We start from the raw sequence: 22,861 nt of genomic DNA, 5'->3' as shown, positions 1-22,861 counted from the left end.
ACTGTCATTTTGCTTCAGGATGTTGTGACCATCAACGGAGCCCGGGTTAAGCGCCACGACATGATCGCAACCAACGGCGTCATCCACGTGATCGATAAGGTCTTGTACCCTATGGCGGACCTTAGCATTATGGACCATCTGACCACATGCGAGACCTTTACTGGTGAGTGATGTGTTTTCTCTCAGTCTTTTTTAACGGCAGGAGTACTCGAGTTCATTTTGGTTTGACACCTAACTAAATAAAGAAGAAATAATTGTTTCAAAGTACCTCTAACATTAAGCGTTGTATTTTTAAATCAATGGTATAAAGACTATATAACTAGGTTTCAATAGCGAAAGTAATCACAAGAGTAAATTTATCCTAAACCATTAAACGACATGACCTACATTGTAAATCACCCAAGACTATTGACAGCAAATAACAGACAGACAGACAGACAGATATCACCACAAGGACTTGACAAGTCAGCGAAATGAATCTGGCTCATGAGGTAAGTGTTTACTGTTTCGGAATGACTTTAGACTTAAATAGATCACCTACAGGTTCAGGGAAAAAACGGTCATCGGGAACTTTAATGCAATAACGTATCTTTGAATTTCAATTTGGGCATGATAGACGTTTAAGACCAGCATATAACAAGATTTTCCAGTTGCACTTTAGCGTAACTTTATACGGAATATAAAATAGTAATTAGGACCCTTTCGAGTTTTCAAAGACCTTGTTCGGATTCCTTTAATCCCAATTATTTGCAAATATTCACAAGACTGGAACTCATCATTCTCCTTCATCAAAAGACGCACAACCAAGAGGTTTTACTATGCCTCCTTTCCAATAAATCGTTTCAAGAAAACTACGCAGAGACGTCTATAAAAGCACAGAGAGTAACTGGACATTCGACGACGAGAAGACCCATTTTACACGCAATTCGTCATTCACGCTGAAGCTCCCAATGGCAACCCACAGCATGACGTAGTTCCCGGAGCCTGTACATAGAGACAGCCAGCAAGCAAACGTTTTCACTTTGGGAGTAAGAAGAGAGATCAAGCAGAAAGTAAAATGCAGCATTGGTTTGATTCATCGAGCGGAAAACTGCACGCAGAATATCAAAGCCACGCACACACATTTGCATGTTTGCATGTGTGTGTGTGTGTGTGTGTGTGTGTGTGTGTGTGTGTGTGTGTGTGTGTGTGTGTGTGTGTGTGTGTGTGTGTGTGTGTGTGTGTGTGTGTGTGTGTGTGTGTGTGTGTGTGTGTGTGTGTGTGTGTGTGTGTGTGTGCGTGTGTGTTCCACAGAAAGCTCACCGACCTCGTCTTTCCTCCAGGAGCAAACGTGGCTGTGACAGGTGCTGGTCTGACGCCAGTCCTTGAGCAAGACGGTCCCTACACTGTGTTCTTGCCCACGACTGAGGCCTTCGCTGCTATAGACAATGCCACGGTGTCGAGTTTCATTGAAAACATAACTCTCCTGCAAAGTAAGTCGAGCTGTTGCATTTCGATTTATTAGACCTAGAAATTAGATTAGATTAATTAGATTATACCTATCTGCTCTATATTTCACTTTTTCTTGCTGAGAAATGTAGCATATGCTGGGTGTTCTGAATTCATTCTAAAGACGCTCTGTAAAGGAGAGCTTTATATTATGCTTTCTTCTGAAAATAACCTTGAATTCGCTATAAAACGCCGAAAATGCTCATAGCCGATTACGAAAATCAAAAGAATAAGATTTAATTTCATCTTACTTCATATCACAAGCATGCGACTAATTCACTGGCTGCTGAAGTTTACAGCTACATTATCCCTCCTCACTTTACAGATGTTCTGATGTACCATATCGTCCCTGGAGCGTACTTCAGCGAGGGACTGAGAGATGGGACGTGGCTACCGACTCTTGCTGAGGAACAAGAGTTGCAAATGAGAGTCACTTCTGACGGTTACACGCGTATGTTAAAATATCTCAAAAATGTATTCGAATATCAAAGAAATCGATGTCTAATATCAGACGAAAGTTTAAATCACATTAAGGATAAAGTAATATATGTTGGTACGAATTAATAGCCAAAGGTTCAGAGTACCTGAATGAAGTTATATTTGTTGTTTGATTATTTGAATGAAGTTATATTTATTGTTTAATTATTTGAATGAAGTCATATTTATTGTTTAATTATTCGAATGAAGTTATATTTATTGTTTAATTATTCGAATGAAGTTATATTTATTGTTTAATAATTTCTGTTCCCTACAGGTCGTCTTGCTGGTGTTGGAGGAACAGCCAATGTGATAAAGCATGACATCATCGCCACAAACGGAGTCATCCATGTTATTGACACGGTGTTACGGCCTGAAAAGGAAACTCCTATATGCGGGCACTTCCGGTAAAGGTTAATCGTATTTAATGGACTCTTCAGATAATTGCTCTTTAATCTGGTCTACATGCTTACGATGACGCATTGTCATTATCCACAATACTCAGAGAGACTTTGCTGTGCAACAAATCCGTTTATTTTCATACCATGGAAATTACTAAGTCTGGGGGACAGTCTTAAGGATATGGTGAACTATTCCACATTAAGTATATTCTGGAGATTTTGTTCTAGAAATATGGGTTAAGAAAAATACGAGAAACGAGAGGAGTGTAGACGCCAGAAGCTTGCCATGTATCTTCTTATTTTCGGGTAAAACGAATAGTCTGTAGCTGATTATTTCCCGTCGAACACACTGTGATGAGAGACAGCATGTGTAACTTGTACATATATTAATGTATAAAGATGTTTTTTGTCATAGATTGATATATGTAGTGTACTATGTAGTATTTTTATGCCAGTGAATGTCGGAGTATTATATATATATGATAAACTGTTGGTTCACACAGGATGCTTGCTCGGTCTCCGTTCTAGAAGCTTCTAAATGTGGGAAATCTTTGTTTAAGTACAAAACTGTGAATACAGGCCTTTCCGCACATGAGATTTCCTTTTTATGTGCTGTCCTGTGGCTATCATTTTCTCTGTGTTTGACTCCTGTGTTTGTTCCTCAGTTTATCGTCATTTCAGCGAAGAAAAATACTGTATGCGAATGCGATCAGAAGCAAAATGTAATCAAAGTCTGTATTTTTTAGTTGATATTGTTACCTATCATTTCTTCCCTTTTTCATTGTCGTTTCGTGCTCATCCTTTGTTGACTTTCATCGTGTTATATAAAGCCATGTTTCTACCTTTGTTTTTTTTTCTATTGGGGATTGTTTTACTCTCCACTGTTTGGGAAGCTCAGACTTTTCCAATTTTTTTGCCAACCTCAAAATTGCTAGCAGAAAAAAATCAAAATTGATGATTAAGGAAAATTTTCATCTGATTTCATTGTTTAGATTGTGATTTTTTAAAAAGGATTTACATATTTCTGTCTGTCTTTTTAGATGGTTGGTGATTGTATTCATAAAGTCAAAATAACAAAGTGGAAATGTTAGTATAGAATTTTATCTATTATGCTCTGCCACTAGTTATATTTCTTGTTTGTATAGATGTATTATTCTAATTTGAATAAATATTTTATGATATTTTTACTTTTTATTACCAAACTGTTGATAAATTGGATACCCAGTTATTATTTTCAAACTAAATATTATAATTTTAAAATTCCTGACTTCACTTACATCTACAGAAAAAAAATGGAATAAAAAAGGTATTAATCTATAACATTGGCTCCCAAGCCTTGTGTGTAACCTACTCCTTCAGTTCACCCTCCTAATTTAACCTTTCACCCAAGTCACCTGCTGTAAGTTACAGCATCCTTCAGCCAGATTTAACATTCAAATAGTTCACCAGTTCCAGTTTATCTCCTCAACCACTTCACCCGTTCCTATATCCTCTGTATCCCCCTCAACTAGTTCACTCACCCAATTTATTCCTTCATCGACCTCATCCATCCTGATTTATCTTTTAAGTCATTACACCCATCGTATTTCCCTTCTAAGTCAGTTCCCTTGTCCCAGTTACTTCTCCACTTAGTCTGGTCATCCTATTTTCCCACTCCTCTTGAAATGGGGGGGTAGTCAAAAAGAAGAAAAAAAAAAATACATGTCTATCATTACATTTTAGCAAACTAAATAATAGTCACATGACTTGAAATGATTGGTAATTCCACAGATATTAACAAGACAGGTATCATTAGTTTTTCCTTGTGATAACACTGACCATATAAATTGCTAAAGATAGAATTGAGTGCAGAGGATCATACTGAGTACAATATGTATATCGTCTAGCAAAAAGATATTCAGAGGTAAAACAAAATTATAACTACAAAGATTATTTTATTTTTCAAGTGGAAAAAATACAAACTTAAGCCATCATTATGTACAAAGAAGATACATGTACAGCGAAAGAATATTCAGAAATACCTGAATTTCATCTTCCTTTGTTCTTTATGCCATGGACAAAAATATTATTATGAAAGTCTAAAACCTAAGTTCACTGGTTTCTAATATCTCAATATAAACTAATGCATTTCTCTTTTTAAAGTCTACTGAAAAATTAGGGAAATTTAGATAATCCTCTCTTTAAGCTCTGGAAAACCAACTCAATACACATGGCACATTATATTAATTCTTTGCAGATTCAACCTTTTCAGATCAAAGTTCAGCAATACAAGTCCATTCCTTTACAAACTTATAAAAATCTATGTCTAGTAAGAAAAAAAAATGTATCACAATTACTTATAAATAAATACATTAGTATCAAACATAAAAAGTAATCCTTAAGCAGTAAACAATCTGTTGTAAACCTTCCAATTACAGCAGTAAACAATACTAAATCACATATGATTACATTTATGCATTACAAAACAATACACAACCCAACAAGCATATTAAGCTAAGTCATATGCGGGTTCATATAATGCTTTATATTTAGGAACAAAGGATTCAGTTCAGAAAGTAAGTTATACAATTTTCACCCCTTTCACAGTTTTATTGTCAAGTAGACTCCTGCCTCTGCACTTCTACATCCTTTGGTGTGGGTTTCTATGACAGTTATCCAAGATGAGATCAATTCATAGTTCATCCTTCTTTAAAGTCCAAGTAAGACTGTAACTTACTCTGGCACTCAGCAGATACTTGTAACTCCCTGAAAAGAATCAATAAAAATATAAATATTTGTCTATGACTTTTGAAATCCATTCTCTTGGGGAAAAAAAGTACTGAAACTCTATTCATGTCCTAACCACCTGATATACTGATCAAAAAATCTTTAGGGATTACTTTATCTTGATTGTGGCTTGGTTAAAAGATTCAGGAAAAATGTAATTGCATAGCATTAACCTTGTCACTTTCCTTATGTGCTTTACAGTGAACATAAATGAAATACATTTCATTTCTGAAGATACTGCATATTGTAACAGGACATTAAAGAAATCAAAATATTTCAGTTGAAAGAGAACTTACAGTACTGTAGATCCAAAAGTGGTCGTCACTGTGTACAAGGCTGACCTCAAGGAGGACCTCAGAGCCTTTCTCAGCTGCAATTCAACTGGCAAAGTCTCCCCAGCACCTGCTCTTCGTCCCATGGTTCCTCTACTTGGGCTATCTACCACCTGTTTATGTAAGTAAGCTTTACTGGAGAAAAGAATTGCAGAATGATGAAACTTTGTCTTCATTTTCAGAGTTTTCTGGTTGTTTTAGTCATTGTAAGTTTCGTACCTTTTGTAAATGAATGAAAGCCATCAAAATGTCCGGAATGTTGCGCTGCACCACTCCGTACTTGTCCTCCTTGAATGATGCTGCAATTAAGTCTCCAAATGCTGTGTGGGAATAAAACTCAGGTCAAATCTTGAAAAATTGAACATAAAGTAGTCAATTGCCTATATGGGCAATTTCCTATTTAGTTATAAATTAACAACTCTTGTCACCCAAGAATCTGGCAAGTCCTTGAAAGGTGACAAGAAAGTGCACAGAAAATGGCATCTAAGCCTTGAATGACAATGAGCACTGATGGACAGCAGAAGTATCTTGTGGCACCAAGTGACAAATTGCTTTCAAAATAAAGCCCCAAATAGCAGCAAATGTTCTCTGTGCCAGCAACCACTGGATATAGTTGCTACCAATAAAAGCCCTTATTCAAAACATTGCCTTGTTAAAAATTGCAGCTGATTGCTACACCTTGTTGCTGCATATGGAAGCAATCTTATGACTTAAGTATATATATTTCAAAAAAAACATTTAAATTATATTTGTATACATAATTCTGAAATTACATCTCACCCTGTACAGCCCAAATAACTGGTAAAGCCTCTGCAAAAATGCTGCGATAGGCAGCATCTGGTAGCTCACTTAAAAAGTACCCAAAGAATGGATATTTCTTCAGGCCCTTTAGCATCTGCAAAGAAAATTATTTTATTACCTCTTACTTATCACTCATGGTGGGATAAAGAAAAAGAGAGAAAGCAAAGTCCATTTCATCTGATATTTGGAGGAAGCCTAAGATATAATAAAAAAGAGATATAAAAAATGATGATAATAATAATAACAATAATACATACATATTACTACTAATACCAGTAATAAAATCAAATGCTAACAAAGCCATACCTCTACAATCCTCTCCTTCAGAGGTGGAGAAGCAGGTTTGGTGACCTCATTTTTATTGACATCTGTTGGGGCAGAAGTGGGATCCACTGGCTTAGGGGGTGGGGGCATATCCTCAGGGCAGTTCTGTCTTCGTAAACGCTCAGTAAACTTGCGGATGAGGTTCAGGGATGGGTTCATGATGCCCAGCCAGTTACGTGGATGTCCACCTGCAGAACAGGATGAATTAATAAAAGAAATTGAAAATACCATTGTTTTAGGATACTAAATTATATCAGAAGAAACCAGGCAAGCATTCCAAAATTCAAGTTACAAGTAAGTGATTATCATGGAACTCAAAAATTCAATCAATATAGCTTTTCTTGTATGGTGAATATCAAGAAAAAAGCAAGCCAATTTCAATATGGAAACTATATTTCAGCAACTTAGGAGAAGAGATAAAATGAATAAAAGAAAAAATTAGCCTACTGACCTAATAATAAAATAACTCAAAATTCTCTTTTCTATGATTCTCCATTTCTTGATGTTTTAATAACTCTTTCCTAATAGACATTCACTAACTTATACAATCACTAACCATAATCATCAACACCTAAATAAGGAAACATAAAAGAACTTTACCCGGCTGACTAATAGCAAAGACTTGTGACCGCCTTGCGAAAACCCTAGGATCCGAGGATGCCAACAACTTCAGGTCCCAGAAGGCTAAGAGCTGGAGGAGTCCTGAGGAGCTTAGCGCATGACATAACCTCCAGGAATCTCCATCCGATTCTGTGGAGTTGATATCTTCTCCTGTAGCCAATGGAATCTGGATTGGCTGCAAGTATGCAGAGGCTTGGTGAAAAACTATGAAGGTGGAGGGATAATATGAAATAATACATTTAAACGTCACACATATGGTGAGGTAATTTAAGAGACTGATTCTGAATATTCTGAAGCTGAATTCTAACATATATGCTGCAGTTTTAAACCAATCCTGAGAATTTCTTGGCTATAACCTTATTGTTATGATATTGCATAAAAATATCATGCTCTTACACTTATCCCCATGAAATATAAATATTAAATAGTAAAACCTAAGAAAAGAAGCAGTCTCAGCAAAAATGCTCCCTCTCATACCTCCGTGACAAAAATCCGAAAAATTTGTGAAAACAGAGCAAGAGTCACTGCAACCAATCCTGTCACTGTTGCTGTCAATATCATCAGTGGCAGGTCAACAATCACCAGCCATTCCTTCCAGTCACTGCCCTCACTGAAGAAACTGGTTACAATGCCTAAAAGGAGGGAGAAAGGTACATAATTCTTTTAAATCACATTACGTTCTATATTCCCTGTTGCTTAGAAACTTCTGGCAAAACATTTACGGAAGAGTGCTCCAAACAGGAAAATTATGAGGGTATCACAGTGTGCAATTAGCATTTTTGATCCTGGTGTACAATCAGTCTCTCTTAACCTATCATTTACAGTCACACCATGATAGAAAAATCAAAATAAAAACTGGTGGACTATGATAAATGGTATAACTTGAGCCTATCAAAATCAAACCCATAGTAATAACTGAATCCATGCTATTTTCTAAACTATACTGATTATTATATATGATATAGATCGAAACAAAAATCTCGTGTTCTAACTCACTCACCAGCGGCCATGTAAAAGCAAATTGCAAGCAAAAATGAGAACTTGCTGGCACCATACATGGTACATGCTTCCTTAACACTTCGCATGTTCATCTTGGCTTTAATTAGCTGTAGCTTCCTTGGGTGTGCTGGAGCTATGGTCAGTAAATTACCATTCTGCATGAAGTACTTGTAGGCATAGCAAAGACCAACATAACAACTCATAAAAGTGATTACAGACATGTGCTTGCTACACATGTTAGTCCTGTAAATGAGACAAAACAATCAGTACATAAATCAATATATAATCAATGTCCACCTAATAATATATTAAATCCCATCTCTGACCATTGCACATTTCAACTGTATACACATCCTTATGTAAAATTTAGTTATTCAAACAAGACCACTGACAATAAGGAAAATGAGTATATGTGATTCTTCTAATTGTAAATGCAGCAAGAGATCTGAGGATAGAGGCACAACTTACCCTGGTCTACACAACATAAGGATCATGAAGTCAGGATGGGCCAAGGAAGTGTAAAAGTTGGCAAGTAGTGCACATGCAATCATGACCAGTGCTAATCTGAACAGGACTGTTGGTGAGAGTATTCGTTTACATCTCTCCAAGCGGTTCTGTGGCACCCAGGAGCTTACTGAAAATAAAGGCCAAAACTGAGTTTCTGCTATTAAATCATCTGGTATTAATTCTCAGAAAATCAAAATGCTACCATTCAAGACTACTACATATAATTGCAAAATTGCAGGATCATCCTAAATTTCATTCTAAATTTAATTTTAATGATCCTAAATCTGCTTTTCTAAAGAAATTCTTAGCTTCACCTATAAATAAATTTGACTATTTCCAATGGGCAAACCATTTAACTGTAGTGCATGCTAAATTCAAAATTCGTACCTGTATAACACTTGATATGTACTCTTGCCAGCAACACAAAACTCAGAGCCAGTATAGCCCAGTGAATGAGTTTTGAAGGTGAAAAAGATGACAAAAGGTTGTACGTAATGATGAGTGGGTTGAACACTCTCTGTGCTACAACTGTGTGATAAATGCTGCAAAGTGACACAGGGAAGAACTGAAGGAGAAACAGACATGCTAATGTCCGCACATAGCGCCAGAGCAAAACCTGAAAAAAATATATTAATACTGTTATAGAAGAAACAGATATATATATCTTAATCCTAAATGAATACACACACACACACACACACACACACACGCACACACACACATATATATCTTTAATAAGTGCCTTGTTTAAGATCAATAGAATAACTGATATCTGTGATAAGCTCTACTTTTGCACCAAATCTCCATCTTGAAGATTTCTAAAAATTGTCCTTTCATATATACAGGTATCAGTTACCGATTGTACCTTTCTTTTTTGTCCTTGAAGTTTCAATGATATTCAGTATTAATGTTTTTTTTTTTTTTCTTCTTCTTCTTTAAAAAAATCAAATATATCTTATTCCAAGTCTGATCTACTGTTACCATATTTGTCAGTCAAGAGGCAACTTATACCCATACAAACACACAGGATTCCCCACTCCACATCCTTTCACTTAATTTCTGTTACATATATTAATGTAGTAGTGGTACATATGAAGGGGCAACGTCATACAAATTTAGCTGTGCCGTTTTTACTCATTTGTAGTGCATGCACAAGTACCCCCTCCCACATAAATATCTATACAGTTCATCATTGCCATATGAATCAAAACACCTTCCTAACACAAGTCCCTTGCTCTTGGACTCACACCTGATTGCTGCATATGCTTAGGTGGGGCCCTTGCTTCCACACACCCATCTGATTCCTGTATTTCCCCAGCTGACACAATGGCAACAAATGTAGAGGAAGCCACATGTACATATGAAATCTGAACTTAACCTAACTGTGTAATGTTTAATGTTTGAAACAAATAAATGTGCTAGACATCAATGGTCATATGGCATGGTGGTAAAATATTGTGTTGGAAAGGGTAAAGTTAAAGATTATGATAAAATGTGTTAGATGTCAAAGATTAGAGAGCATTATAGGATAGTATGGTAGTGAAAAGGGAAAAGAAGGGAGTTAGTGAACTAGAGCAAAGATTAGTAGAAAGAGTGAATTACTGTGTATCTGTCACAGGGGAAAGTATAGGAACAATGTTCAAGGAAAACAGAGATGGCTATTGGAAAAGTAGAATAATAATCCAGGGAGAGGGGGGTGGGGTTATATGTCAAAGATTAGAGGGTGCTATAGGAAAGTATGGTAACAAAAAGGGAAAAGAAGGAAGTAAATGAAGTAAAGCTGTGTTTCATAAAATGGGAAAGGTTAAGGGTGTAAAGCAGTTGATTGAATTACACTGTATCTGTGACTGGGAAAGGAATAGGGACAATGTTCAAGGAAAATAGAAGTGGCTGTTGGAGAAGTAAGAGGAGAAGAATCCGGGGGATGAGGAAGGAGAACTGGGGATGGTGATGAAGTATCAGGAAGAATATCTGGCAGGGAGGGGTCTGGAGAAGGACATTGTTGTGATAGAGGGGATTTGTGTGAGTATTCAAGTGGGAGAGGTAAAGAGGGTGGGGCATGTTGAGAAGGTGCAGGAGGTAGAGGGATGGAGAGAACTTGAGGAGGAGGATGGTTATCTGTAACTACTTTAAACGTAGGAGGAGTAGGAACAGAGGGATTAGGGGATGGATGAGGATGCGGAGTGTTCCCCTCACTCATCTTTAAGAAATTTTGGATGTTTTCAAGGGTTTCTGGAGAAGAGTTGGGTGAAGAGGACTAAGAAACAAAGGTTCTATTATAAGAAGAGGAGGTAGATATCTGAGGAGCAGAAGAAGAGGAAGGTGTAGGAGAGGGTAGAGTAGAACGTTTAGGTTGCCTGATGCGACAAATAAAGTGAGGAGTAGTAGGTATTGGGGAAATGATAGAGATTGGAGTATCTGGATTTAGACTGGAATAAAATTTTAACTAGGGGATAGGGTGAATAAGTGGATGGTTTATGGTATATGGAAGAGATACTGGGGGAGATGCAGAAATATCTTGCGAGGATGGTGGGGGAGCAGAGCGAAGGACTGTTTTGGCGTAAGTTGAGTGAGAAAAACCTTGTTGTCGTGCTCCTTGTCTGGCCTCACGTAGAGTGAGGCCTAATTTGAATCTGAGGACTGCTGCCTCACATTTGAGCTTATAGACAGGGCAACTCCTATAAAATACATTATGGGAGTCTCCACAATTGGCACATGTACATGACTGAGCAGGGCAATCTGAATGATTGTGATCAGGTTGGGCACATAGAGGGCAGCTGGCTGTGGAGTGGCAGTATTCAGCTGGGTGGCCAAAAAGCCGATATTTCTGACACTGATGAGGAAGGGGTCAATATGGTCGGCCATGGTAGGACAATCCACCAAACTTCATGGGGGAGGTCGTGTCTATGGAAGCTAATCTTGGCAATATTGATATGGGACTTATGCTGGCCTCTGGGAGGAATAGTGTGACATTATACTGCCATTGCATCATAATCAGCAAGGCAGGTAAGTGGGTCATTTTTACAGTCTAACTAGTCCTTGTTGTAGATAGAACAAGCATTTGGGGGGATAGAAATAGTTCCAGTACAAGTATTAAGAGAGTGGTGAGGTTCGGCTGGAATGGGTTTGCCAGTGAGGTCAGTTTGGGTTGATAGTGCACGAGCTTAGGATTCAGATGTAACTATGACATAAGGGAAGAGGGGGTAGACATTGAAGAAGACTGTGCAGAAGGAAATGGAGCAGAGAATGTTGGGGAAGAGGAAGGGGTGCTTTCTGGAGGTTGAGTAATGGGTGGCTGTTTTGGAATGTATGGAGTCGTCAGTAAGTGTCGGTTGGAACTGTGGTCAAAGGCAGGGGTCGGAAAACCATCAAATTAAGACTTAGATATGCTAGTTGATGAAGGGGCAAGCATTAATACCCTATTAAGGGTAAAGAATCTTCTTTACTGGCCATGGTGAGCCTGAATAAAACAGGGAAAAGAAACTGTCTACCCCTCAGGACAGGGGCTAGGCAATTAACCAAGGGAATACCATACTCATGGCTTCTGGATGCTATTCATGACTGACACAAGGCCATCCTTTCATCCTTTCAGCATGGCTCTCACACCTTAGGAAGGGGATAGAAGGGGAAGAAGAAGATACAGAAGAGGAAAGGGGAGAAGAAAAGGCCAAGCACAGTTAGTTGAGGCAAGGGCTACGGCCCAAGATCAGGCCCTAATCTCCGTCTCCTAAGCCCTCCTATGACAACAATGAGCAAGATATTGGGAGGATATTAACCGTGTAATATTAATATTATAGTCATCATATAGTTTAGATTCATTGCAATATTTATTCACTTTATTTAATCATTATACTGGATTATCATCATAGGATCTATTAAATTGTCATCATTTGTAATAGTTAAGCCACTGAGGTAATTTGGGGGCTTTGCCTCTACTACAGAGAGTATGTTCAGACAGCTGGCCTCGTCAACAGAGTATATTTCAGATATAAATGGTGTGCACCACTTGCTTTCCTACACCAACAAAGTGATACGATATCTTTTTGTATCACTTGTATTGGAAACTTTATTTTAATATTTAGGTATATTCAGAGATAATATTATTATTTAGTAGTTAGACTGAACCTGTAGTAGACTGATTATGTAAATGAGAATCCATTTCAAAATAAATTGACGTTACACACTGTATAAAAGATGGAATGTAGATTTATTGAGATAAAAATTATTTTCTTTCATATTTGCAAATCTTATTATTTTGAAATAAGAGATTGTATAGCTATATAAGGCTACTAAACCCACAGCTTCAGTATTTCCCTTTTGTGTGATATACTCCATGGCAATCCCACTGGCAGAGGGCCATATGAGTAAGTGACTTGAGGAGACTGATTAGAGGCCATTTCAGTAACTAAGATTATGATAGTATTTGTAAAAGAAAAAATGAAGTATAGCTGGGGAAGGAAAATTGGATTTTCTTTCTTTGCTTTGGAGGGAGGGAGGGAGGGAGAGAGAGGGAGAGAGAGAGAGAGAGAGAGAGAGAGAGAGAGAGAGAGAGAGAGAGAGAGAGAGAGAGAGAGAGAGAGAGAGAGAGAGAGAGAGAGAGAGAGAGAGAGAGAGAGAGAGAGAGAGAGAGAGAGAGAGAGAGAGAGAGAGATAGAGAGAGAGAGAGAGAGAGAGAGAGAGAGAGAGAGAGAGAGAGAGAGAGAGAGAGAGAGAGAGAGAGAGAGAGAGAGAGAGAGAGAGAGAGAGAGAGAGAGAAACAACAACAGCAACAGCAGCAGCAACAGCAACAGCAACAGCAATGGTAATGGTAAAAGTAATTATAGTAATAATAGTAGTAGTAGTAATATTAGTAATAGTAATACTAGTAATAGAAATAGTAATAATAATAATCATAATAATAATAATAATAATAATGTTGATAAAGATGATAATAATGATGATAATGATGATGATGATGTTGATAATGATAAAGATAATAAAGATAATAACAATATTAATAATATCAATAAATGTACATTTACTGTGGATAGTAATCAGGATTTGAATGAAAAAATGTATGGAATGGTTACCTTGACGTAAACTGACACTTTTCATCTATGGCAAAAGGTGCGCAAATTGAACATAAAGGAGGTGCAGGATGAGATAGAGCATCATATATAATTTCATGTATCATAGCGGTGTAACAAGAATGAGCCATGAAGCCGCGACCAAGGCAACCATGACAGGAATAGCCCAAGAACCTGAGCCACCACTCAGTCAGTCACGAGGTGAATTACTGAACGACATGGGAGGCAATGGGACAAGTGTAAACTTTGAAATATGGCAAAAAAAAAACAAGACAGACAAAATTGCTGGACTGACTTTTAACAGCCATTGCAATATCTAGAATAAACTTGGAATAAAAGTGTTTACAGGTTTATGGTAAAAATAGTTTTTGATTCTTTCTTCAACATTCAAAAAATCGTTGGAAAAAGTCCTTCCTACACAGTTTTCCAAAGATTCTTCTGCGCTTACATTATAAAGCATTGATCAGGAACTGTGGCAGATTAAAACATTTTCAAAATATAAACCTCTTCTACAAAAATAACCTCCTCAAAAATTTAAAATCATGAAATCCTTCCAGGCTTAAACACGTACTAAACAGCATCCACTTACCTCTGTGGTAAAGAGAGCCTCGAGCTTCATCCTAGCGACTTATAGAACTTGCACAATCCACGGAGAAAAAGGTAGTTCACGAGAAAATTCAAATCCAATCATGCATTCGAAATCTGGTCAGTCCTGCACGCCGGCCATTGCGATGTCGTACGAGGGGGGAAAGTTGTTGTACGGTACTGTGCGATTTCTAATTCATTTTGGGGTCTTTTGTACTAATCATTAGTCTGATTTTTCTAAGCTGATGTAACAGGATGGTAGAAATGATGGTTAAAGGTTAGTTTGATGGCTATGAAGCTTCTCAGTATCAGAAACGTATTGGTAGCTTCTGTGGGAATTTGTACGCTAGTATTTCTGTTTAGAGTTGTGAGCCTATATTTGTTTCACGCATTTTTTTGTTATTGTAAGTGATGTTAGGACAGGAATGTTGGTAGAATATTCATCATAGGCGATTAAGAAGTTTATTAATGTCACAGGTATTTTTCATGATACCTCACTAATTTGATCTTAGGAAAAAACGTTTGTTATATATTCCAAAAGATTATATATCATTGATATATCCAACTGAATTTTTATTTTCCTTTTTTATATTGTATAACGATAGTGAATTATTCCTATCTTGAAAAAGTGTCGAGCATCAGGCATGTCGAGATTATCCTCACAAGCGGTATATGCATATCAAGAAGGCCTAAATAGCAACTATTAAATGCATTTTTATTCGAAAATATTTTGAAATATTACAATTGTAATAAAAATGTGCCTGAATCAATAAAAAAAATATATTAGTTATCTCCACCACCTTGTAAACAAACGCACGTGGGAAGAGGGGGTGAGGGGGGGGGGGTAAAGGAAGGGGTAACAGGAAGACAAACAAACAGGTTGCAATCAGATTCATAAATGATGCTAATTAATAGTAACATTAAGTTGTGCAAATGAACTAGATAACAAGAAAATTGAAAGTAACGTCCCTTTCTTCGGAAGGACATGTACGAACTATATTGCTTTCCTAAACTTAAAGAGGAATAAACTCATTTGAGTTGATTTGAACAGTCCTTGCAAAAAGTTTGAAGAAGAACAGGTACATCCGAGATTGCATCAAGAAAGAGAGTTCATTGCTTGGCAGTAGGAATGGAATAAAGTATAGTCTGCAGCTTTGAAAGCATAAAGATATCTTGAAAACGATGGATTGTTTCTTAGAAGACATTTCTTGGAAGTATCTTCGTATGTATCCTCTAAAAGACATAATGTGGAAGGTAAGATGGCATTTTTTCATATTTTCATTCTTTCCTTACAATGTATTTTAAGTCTTGGTGTAACTAAAATTGTTCTAAGATTAATAAAGGGTAAGATTACGATTGTTATATATTGAAAATTTATCATAAATTCATGGATGTAAAGGGACAAGAATGGTGCCAGGTGACACATCTGTGACAGTGCTTGAAGGTAGTCTGATATTTTGTCCCAAATTCATGTGTATCCACTAATTTTTACCCAGAATTTAGGGGTGTTCACATATTAGCTTTAACTCTTTCTTTTGAGTTTTATTCATTGCTATAAACCACAAAAAGAATCAATACTTTAGTTAGAGCATCATGAGTCAAATGATAATTGTTTTAATGTAGGAAGTACTGTAACAGATAGGGCTTGGATGTATCATGCTAAGTTCAGGTAATTCTTTTTGGCTATCATTTTACTACTATTATTTGTTTTTACAGTGAAACTAGGGAACATTCAACAATGCATTTAAGGTTAGCACATTATGTACAGAAGAAAAGCTCCAAAATTTGTTATAAATTTACAGGCATGAATGTGTTTCAGGTGAAAGGTCAGATGCTGTTGAGAAAAATCAAAGAAGGGTTCTATTCTATAAAGGAAATTAATTGATCACTAGCTTTTATGGCTGGCTTCCTATACTGGATTGCAAGAAGTCTCAGGCTCAGTATGTTACAACCTAATTTACATAATGTTATTATCATTATATGATTAATGACTTCTTTATTTTACTGGTACGCAAGAGGGAATTGGTCTCTAATATCTAATTGTTTCTTTCATTTATTTTGTGTATAGTTTTGCTCACAGAAATTTGATAAAAGGGAATAACATTATCCCAAGGGCTAAGCTATGCTTTTAGAGAAACTTAATGTAATATATAGCTAACTACAGTAATTAATTGAAATAAAATCAGTAGAATAGATTGTCATAAATGAAAAGGTTCTTCCAGGTTACAGTTTGATCAGAATCACACTGTCATCACAAAGGCAGTTAATCTAATAATGTTTTTCTTTTTAAAGGATGTTAAGGACACTCTGATCAACCTTGAATACGATGAATCTGTCAACTTCCAAGAGAATTTCCTGTGCAACACTGTACAGCATCCAGTTGCAAAAAGATTTCCACCTACTACGAGTTATGCTCAGATGTTTCTCAAAAGTTTCATTGAGCAGGTAAGATAGATTTATTTTGTAACCTTCTTTATATCTGAATAGGAAAGTATATAATCCAAGTGTACTATTGCACAAATACACATAATGTGTCTGATTTATTCCTTTGCATTTATTGACCCAGAATAAATCTGTAAGTAGTTTTGCATATCTAACCATTTTGTTAGTAGAATCAAGCTACATTTCATACATCAGCTAAGTAGGGTACATTTTCTCTAGAAGTACTTAAGTATTTTGGACCAGTGTTGATATGAATACCTTAGAAATTATGAGCATAATAAAGGATGTGACAAATCCTGCCAGTGTTCACTTTTTTAGTTGTGTTTAAATGACTGGAAAACATAGCTATGACCCTGCTCTTCTGGTACACTTCTTGAACAGTCTTTTACACTCAAACTATCAATGGAATGCTATTTTTTTTATTATACATTAAGGTAAATGTATAAGATTTTTTAGATTTGATTATTGTATCCCAACTTTAAGTTATAGAAGTTGATTTTGTCATTGGTGTGTATTAATACTTTGTGTGTTGTTATCAGATGTAAAAACTATTGTCATTTTAGATCCTACAAATATTGAAGGTTATTTTTTATTATTATTAAGTATTTAACAATGTTACAGATTGAAGGAAGTAACCAAGAAGTATGTGAAGATGTGTATTTAGTCTACACAGATCTCATTTCCCAGTGTGCATCATTATCAACAGATCTTTGTTATAGAACTTACAGACTGCAGCCAGACTGCATTCTGACAATTAAAGAAACACGTAAACTAATTACAGATGGGACTACTGGTTTGTATACTTGGGAGGTTAGTTATTAGACATTTTCTTTTCTTTTATGGATATCAGTGGAAAAAATTGTGATAGATATGAAATGACTTACGTAACAGAGCTCTTAGGAATGATTTTATTTAGATATTATGAATGATATTTATGTGTGATAGTTATAGTTGATGATAGAAAAATATATATTTTTTGGAGAGTCTTTAGTAACTGAACATCTTTTTATCTGAATAGGCTGGTCACGTGTTAGCAGAATGGTGCTCAGAGAATAAACCTATGTTTCGTAATAAAAAAGTCCTGGAGCTGGGTTCAGGTTTAGGCCTAATGGGTTTGGCTGTTATAAAGGTTTGTGAACCAGCCTCATATATATTCACGGATCTGCCAGCAACTGTTTTGACAACCTTGGCAGAAAATGTAAAAATTAATCTTGAAAATGATTCATGCTATGAATTTTCTTCCGACTGTGATTGGGTAAGTACATAAAAGTAATATATTAGGTATATGGCTAATGAATATGTGGTATTATATTAATAATAATCTATGCACAACATTTCATCAATTTATGAAAATATTGTATAATTTCAACAGACAAATGGCATGGAAACGTCATACAACCACACAAAAGTGAATGTTAGAAGACTAGACTGGGAACAGGACTCATGTGATATTACAACTGATATAATTTTGGCTGCAGGTATGGAATGATTTCCTAGACTTACAGTTTTGTCATGAATATAAACTCCCCGAAAAAAAATGTATTTGTTGAAAAGGGCACAGATGGGGGATGGGGAATTTCATATGGACCCTGATCTGCCCCCTCCCATATTTGAAGAAAAAAAGATAAGTAAAAGAAAAGGAAAAGAATCCACTATGCAGCAGAACTATTTAAAGAGGGGAATTTAGAGGAGTAACGCTATTATTAACCTAAAGACATGACCATCATGAAGTAGACCTTATATAGCATAGTAGCCACTCACTCTGCATTTCTCTTTTTTTTTTGCAGCTGGATAACTAAACAGTGTCAGGCGTACAATGTATAAGAGATGAGGACTGTTAACATGTCCTATTCCTCTTGTACAATACCCTGCTACTTTAGTTAAGGATATGAACAAATCAGACACTCATGTATATTTTAAAGAATTTTATTTAAAAGCATCAGAACTTATTGTCTGTGTTTGGATTTCTACCAAGCATCTTTCTCCTCTCTTTATGTGGTATAATGCAAGATTTTTCAAGGAGAGAGCTTGTAATGAGTCAGGCATTGAGCTTTCTAGGTTATGTACCAATCACTGCCTCCTCCTCCCTCTTCTTTCTTTTCTTCTTTTTCTTCTCCTTTTTTTTTCTTCTTCTTCGTCTTCGTCTCTGTCTTCATTTTTGTTGTCTTTTTCCTCTTCTTCTTCTTCTTCTTCTTCTTCCACTAACAGCAGGGGCATTTGTGTTGCCTCGTCTATGTTCAAGCAAGCTAGCCTTACATTAGCCTTGCTAGCTAAGTGACATTAGTATTTTATCACTTTACATTGAATGTGGATATACGTGATAAGCTAAGAAAAGTGAAGCTATCTTATTGTCTTTCTCTAGCTTATTTAATGTAATGTGCTCTAATGAGGATGGGATGGTCATCTTCCCCTCATTTCATATCTCCTCTATCCCATGATAAAAAAAAGACATACAGTTCTTTTTGTATGTGTAAAATTAGTGACAGTTCTGATTTTTTTGGGTGTAAAATTTGCAACACACTAATTTCCTCTTCAGATGTTGTGTACAACCCTGGCATTGTAAGAAAAGAGATTCTGATTAAAAAAATTAGTGACAGTTCTGATTTTTATTTGGGCGTAAAATTTACGACACACTTATTTCCATTTCAGATGTAGTGTATGACCCTGCCATTGTAAAGTGCCTTGTTGGCACGTTAAAGACTGCTCTGAATAACAACCCAAGTGCTGTAGCTGTTGTCGCGTGCACATTACGGAATTCTGACACATTGGGATTCTTTAGGGACGTGTTAGGTATGTTTTTTTTCTTGTTATCTTTTGTGGTAGTTTCAAATGGTACCAGTAAAATAGGATTTACTTTAAAGTGTATTAGACCAATTTTAAAGTAGTATGCTGAAACTGGAAAAAGTGAATTAAGCTAAATTTAAATTAGTGTACACTGACTAGAAAACATATTTTAATGAAAAAATATCTGGAAAATATAACTTTCTTCCATTTGTTCTATTTATTCTTTGTCTTTTTCAGTAGAATAAAGTTATACTGTATATATATATATATATATATATATATATATATATATATATATATATATATATATATATATATATATATATGTCTGTATGTATGTATGTATATATCTATATATCTATATATTCATATATTCATATTCATTTATTCATATATTTATTCACATTTATATATATATATATATATATATATATATATATATATAGATATATATAAATAGATATAGATATAGATATAGATATAAATATGAATATATAAATATATATATTTATATGTTATATGTGAGCTATATATGTATATATAGCTCACATTTGATTTGTGAATTGATTCACACATTATGTCTAGAGCTTTTAAACAGTTTAACCCAATCATGCCAAGATGATGTTCTCTGTCATGTTATGTTAGACCACCTGTCTACATATTACATGCACCATGTTTGATATGGCAGTTAGGGCTCCCATCATGATTAGGTCAAAGACCAGTCTGCTTTTCTGTTGTTATGATGGTTTTTTAAATGTTATTTTTTTCACAGCTGGAGAGAAGGTGAAGATATCATGGGAAACACAGCGACTATACCAAGAGTCTCCATCGCGGCCACAATCCACAGTTAGTCTACTTCAGTTATCTTTATAAATAAGTTCAATTACATGACCAAAGTTTGTCCAGGTTTCTTATGTGCACATAAAAGGAAAGGAAAATTAAAATGTTAATTTGTATTAGGCATTCTTTATTTACCCCTCACAGTACAACACTGCTAAAAAGTTTCACTGATTACTACTGTACAGTATTTCTTACAAACATTTAATTAGTCAGTATTGTTATGTATGTTGGAAAACACACACAAAACCATCCATGAAGAGGTAACATTATTGTGAAGAATATTGTCAAAGTCATCTGTGCTTCATTCAAAGTCAACGTTTTTAGGACATTTCACAGCATGTGTTTACCATGGCAAAGGGAAACAAGCACAATGAGTATAACGGGTTAGTTATAATGAACAGCATTTTTATTTGCACCTTAGAAGAAAAAAAAATGTATTGCGAAGGCAGATTCATGCCCAACCTTGCTGGCTTATTTAAGGTATTATGTGATTCATTATTCACAAATGCAGATGTTATTTTAAATTATACAATAGTATGTTTTTTTTTGTCTTGGTGGCAAATTCGAGGCTTAGATGTCCACAGCATGGTATATCAAAACTCATTTTTAGATAAGGAACCACCAAGGAAACTTATGAAAATGTTATTGCTGAGGTAACATTGATATATATATATTAAGGCAAAATCTGCCTTTTGTTGTGACATATACAGTGTGTTAAGAATACTGTAACAACCCAAGAAAGGAAAGATCAGAGGTAAACAATAATAATAATAAAAGTATGGTGGCCATTGTGCTTTACAAAAGATAAGACACATTCCTTTTGAACAGCCCTAATAAATTTTGGAGGTAGCTCATAAATATATCAAAAGAATTTACAGGGAAAATTAGTTTTAGAACAGTTGTTTTTTAGTACACTGATTACAGACCAGGTAAAAAAAAGTGTTTCAAATAAGCCTATCTTCACAGTGGATAAATAACATGAATATCAACAAATGAATGATATATGAATGGGTGTGTATATGAATATGAATAGGTGATGGACATACTGCGGTAACCATATTGATGTAAAATATATAATATACTTTGAGAAAATATAAAGATGGAAGGGTACATTACACCACTTCTTCCCTAAATTAATCAAAATATACAAACTGATATACATGACTAGCTGGTGTTTTATATTGCAAACATTCACTTATACACATGAATTACATACAGACACATTTATGCATGCAAAAACTTGTTCATGATCTCACACGTACACACACACACACACACATGCACACGCACACACAGGCATGCACGCACGCACGCACGCACCCACCCACCCACCCCAACCAACCCACCCACCCAAACACCCACCCACCCACCCACCCAACCCCCCTACCCACCTACCTACCCACCCACCCACGCACCCACCCACCCACCCACCCACCCACCCACCCACCCACCCACCCACCCACCCACCCACCCACCCACCCACCCACCCACCCACCCAAACACACCCACCCACCCACCCACCCACCCACCCACCCACCCACCCACCCACCCACACACACACGCACACACACACACACACACACGCACGCACGCACGCACGCACGCACGCACGCACGCACGCACGCACGCACGCACGCACGCACACACACACACACACACACACACACACACACACACACACACACACACACACACACACACACAGTTTTCTCACTTTCACTCTCTCTCTCTCTCTCTCTCTCTCTCTCTCTCTCTCTCTCTCTCTCTCTCTCTCTCTCTCTCTCTCTCTCTCTCTCTCTCTCTCTCTCTCTCTCTCTCTGTGTGTGTATTTAGCTTCCCATTTACAAATTAAAGTTATATAAAAATCATTGTGAACCAAATAAGAATATTGACTTTATTGCAGAATTACTTCTACTGAAGAGAAGAAAGATAAACATATGAATACTATTTTGATTTAGATTATTTGAAAAAATATTCACATCACTTTTACAGAGTACAATAATACTCATGGCTGTTAATAAAGAATTTTGGATCAGTTATATTTACTGTATATGCCAAATACTGTTGGATCTGACAGATCTTCACAGAATATGCTACAGTTTATATACAGATTAATATATATATATATGTGTGTGTGTGTGTGTGTGTGTGTGTGTGTGTGTGTGTGTGTGTGTGTGTGTGTGTGTGTGTGTGTGTGTGTGTGTGTGTGTGTGTGTGTGTGTGTGTGTGTGTGTGTGTGTGTGTGTGTGTGTAAATATGTAAATGAAACTCACATTATATGCTGCATTTCTTTAAAGAATCCTGTGAAGAAGGCTAAGTAAACATTATACACAAAACTTAAATTAGTTGCTGGTGCTATCACTGTGCATCTAGTCACAAGGGTATTGTGCATATGAAGAGTGCTTACATCTGGGTGAATATTCACCTG

General features: G+C 36.2%; 3 protein-coding genes across 4 annotated transcripts in view; 2 read left to right on the top strand and 1 right to left on the bottom strand.

Annotated features, from left to right (window-relative positions):
- LOC113800355 (uncharacterized) overlaps nucleotides 1–3,531 on the top strand; it is a 48,255-nt gene extending 44,724 nt beyond the window's left edge. Inside the window, exons 3-6 of the mRNA XM_070129162.1 lie at nucleotides 19–163; nucleotides 1,323–1,472; nucleotides 1,814–1,939; nucleotides 2,243–3,531. Of these exons, the coding sequence (XP_069985263.1) occupies nucleotides 19–163; nucleotides 1,323–1,472; nucleotides 1,814–1,939; nucleotides 2,243–2,376 (555 nt within the window). The 3' untranslated portion in view covers nucleotides 2,377–3,531. The remainder of the gene's footprint in view (nucleotides 1–18; nucleotides 164–1,322; nucleotides 1,473–1,813; nucleotides 1,940–2,242) is intronic.
- Nucleotides 3,532–4,287: 756 nt separating this feature from the next.
- On the bottom strand, nucleotides 4,288–14,535 carry Ndc1 (Nuclear division cycle 1). Its single transcript, XM_070129160.1, has 11 exons — nucleotides 14,372–14,535; nucleotides 9,104–9,332; nucleotides 8,678–8,843; nucleotides 8,211–8,452; nucleotides 7,688–7,842; nucleotides 7,190–7,385; nucleotides 6,572–6,777; nucleotides 6,245–6,359; nucleotides 5,684–5,784; nucleotides 5,429–5,577; nucleotides 4,288–5,111 (listed from the first exon to the last, which is right to left on the bottom strand). Exons 1-11 carry the CDS (start codon nucleotides 14,399–14,401, stop codon nucleotides 5,045–5,047), a joined length of 1,656 nt encoding a protein of 551 aa, XP_069985261.1. The 5' UTR covers nucleotides 14,402–14,535; the 3' UTR covers nucleotides 4,288–5,044.
- Nucleotides 14,536–15,195: 660 nt separating this feature from the next.
- On the top strand, nucleotides 15,196–20,549 carry LOC113800353 (protein-lysine N-methyltransferase EEF2KMT). Of its 2 annotated transcripts, XM_027351113.2 has the most exons (8): nucleotides 15,202–15,621; nucleotides 16,187–16,307; nucleotides 16,660–16,812; nucleotides 17,431–17,619; nucleotides 17,828–18,064; nucleotides 18,182–18,287; nucleotides 19,459–19,599; nucleotides 20,366–20,549. In XM_027351113.2, exons 3-8 carry the CDS (start codon nucleotides 16,786–16,788, stop codon nucleotides 20,464–20,466), a joined length of 801 nt encoding a protein of 266 aa, XP_027206914.2. In that variant the 5' UTR covers nucleotides 15,202–15,621; nucleotides 16,187–16,307; nucleotides 16,660–16,785; the 3' UTR covers nucleotides 20,467–20,549. The 2 variants fall into 2 exon arrangements, with proteins under 2 accessions (XP_027206913.2, XP_027206914.2); XM_027351112.2 differs by lacking the exon at nucleotides 16,187–16,307 and having other exon boundaries at nucleotides 15,196–15,621.
- Nucleotides 20,550–22,861: the final 2,312 nt, after the last annotated feature.

The sequence above is a fragment of the Penaeus vannamei genome, chromosome 13 (assembly GCF_042767895.1).
Source record: "Penaeus vannamei isolate JL-2024 chromosome 13, ASM4276789v1, whole genome shotgun sequence".
In the NCBI taxonomy this organism is placed as follows: Eukaryota; Metazoa; Arthropoda; class Malacostraca; order Decapoda; family Penaeidae; genus Penaeus; species Penaeus vannamei.
The sequence above is the reverse complement of the archived record's forward strand: the minus strand, read 5'-3'. Positions and strand labels throughout refer to the sequence as shown.

Excerpts from the sequence above, each read along its gene's own strand:
- Ndc1 (XM_070129160.1), bottom strand. The coding sequence starts at position 14,401 with ATGAAGCTCGAGGCTCTCTTTACCACAGAG. Across the intron at positions 9,333-14,371 it reads AGGCTCTCTTTACCACAGAG|GTTTTGCTCTGGCGCTATGT; the intron begins GTAAGTGGATGC and ends TATTTTTTTCAG. Across the intron at positions 5,785-6,244 it reads AGTTATTTGGGCTGTACAGG|CATTTGGAGACTTAATTGCA; the intron begins GTGAGATGTAAT and ends ATTCCCACACAG.
- LOC113800353 (XM_027351112.2), top strand. The coding sequence starts at position 15,550 with ATGGATTGTTTCTTAGAAGACATTTCTTGGAAGTATCTTCGTATGTAT. Across the intron at positions 16,813-17,430 it reads TCAAAAGTTTCATTGAGCAG|ATTGAAGGAAGTAACCAAGA; the intron begins GTAAGATAGATT and ends ACAATGTTACAG. Across the intron at positions 18,065-18,181 it reads TTTCTTCCGACTGTGATTGG|ACAAATGGCATGGAAACGTC; the intron begins GTAAGTACATAA and ends TAATTTCAACAG.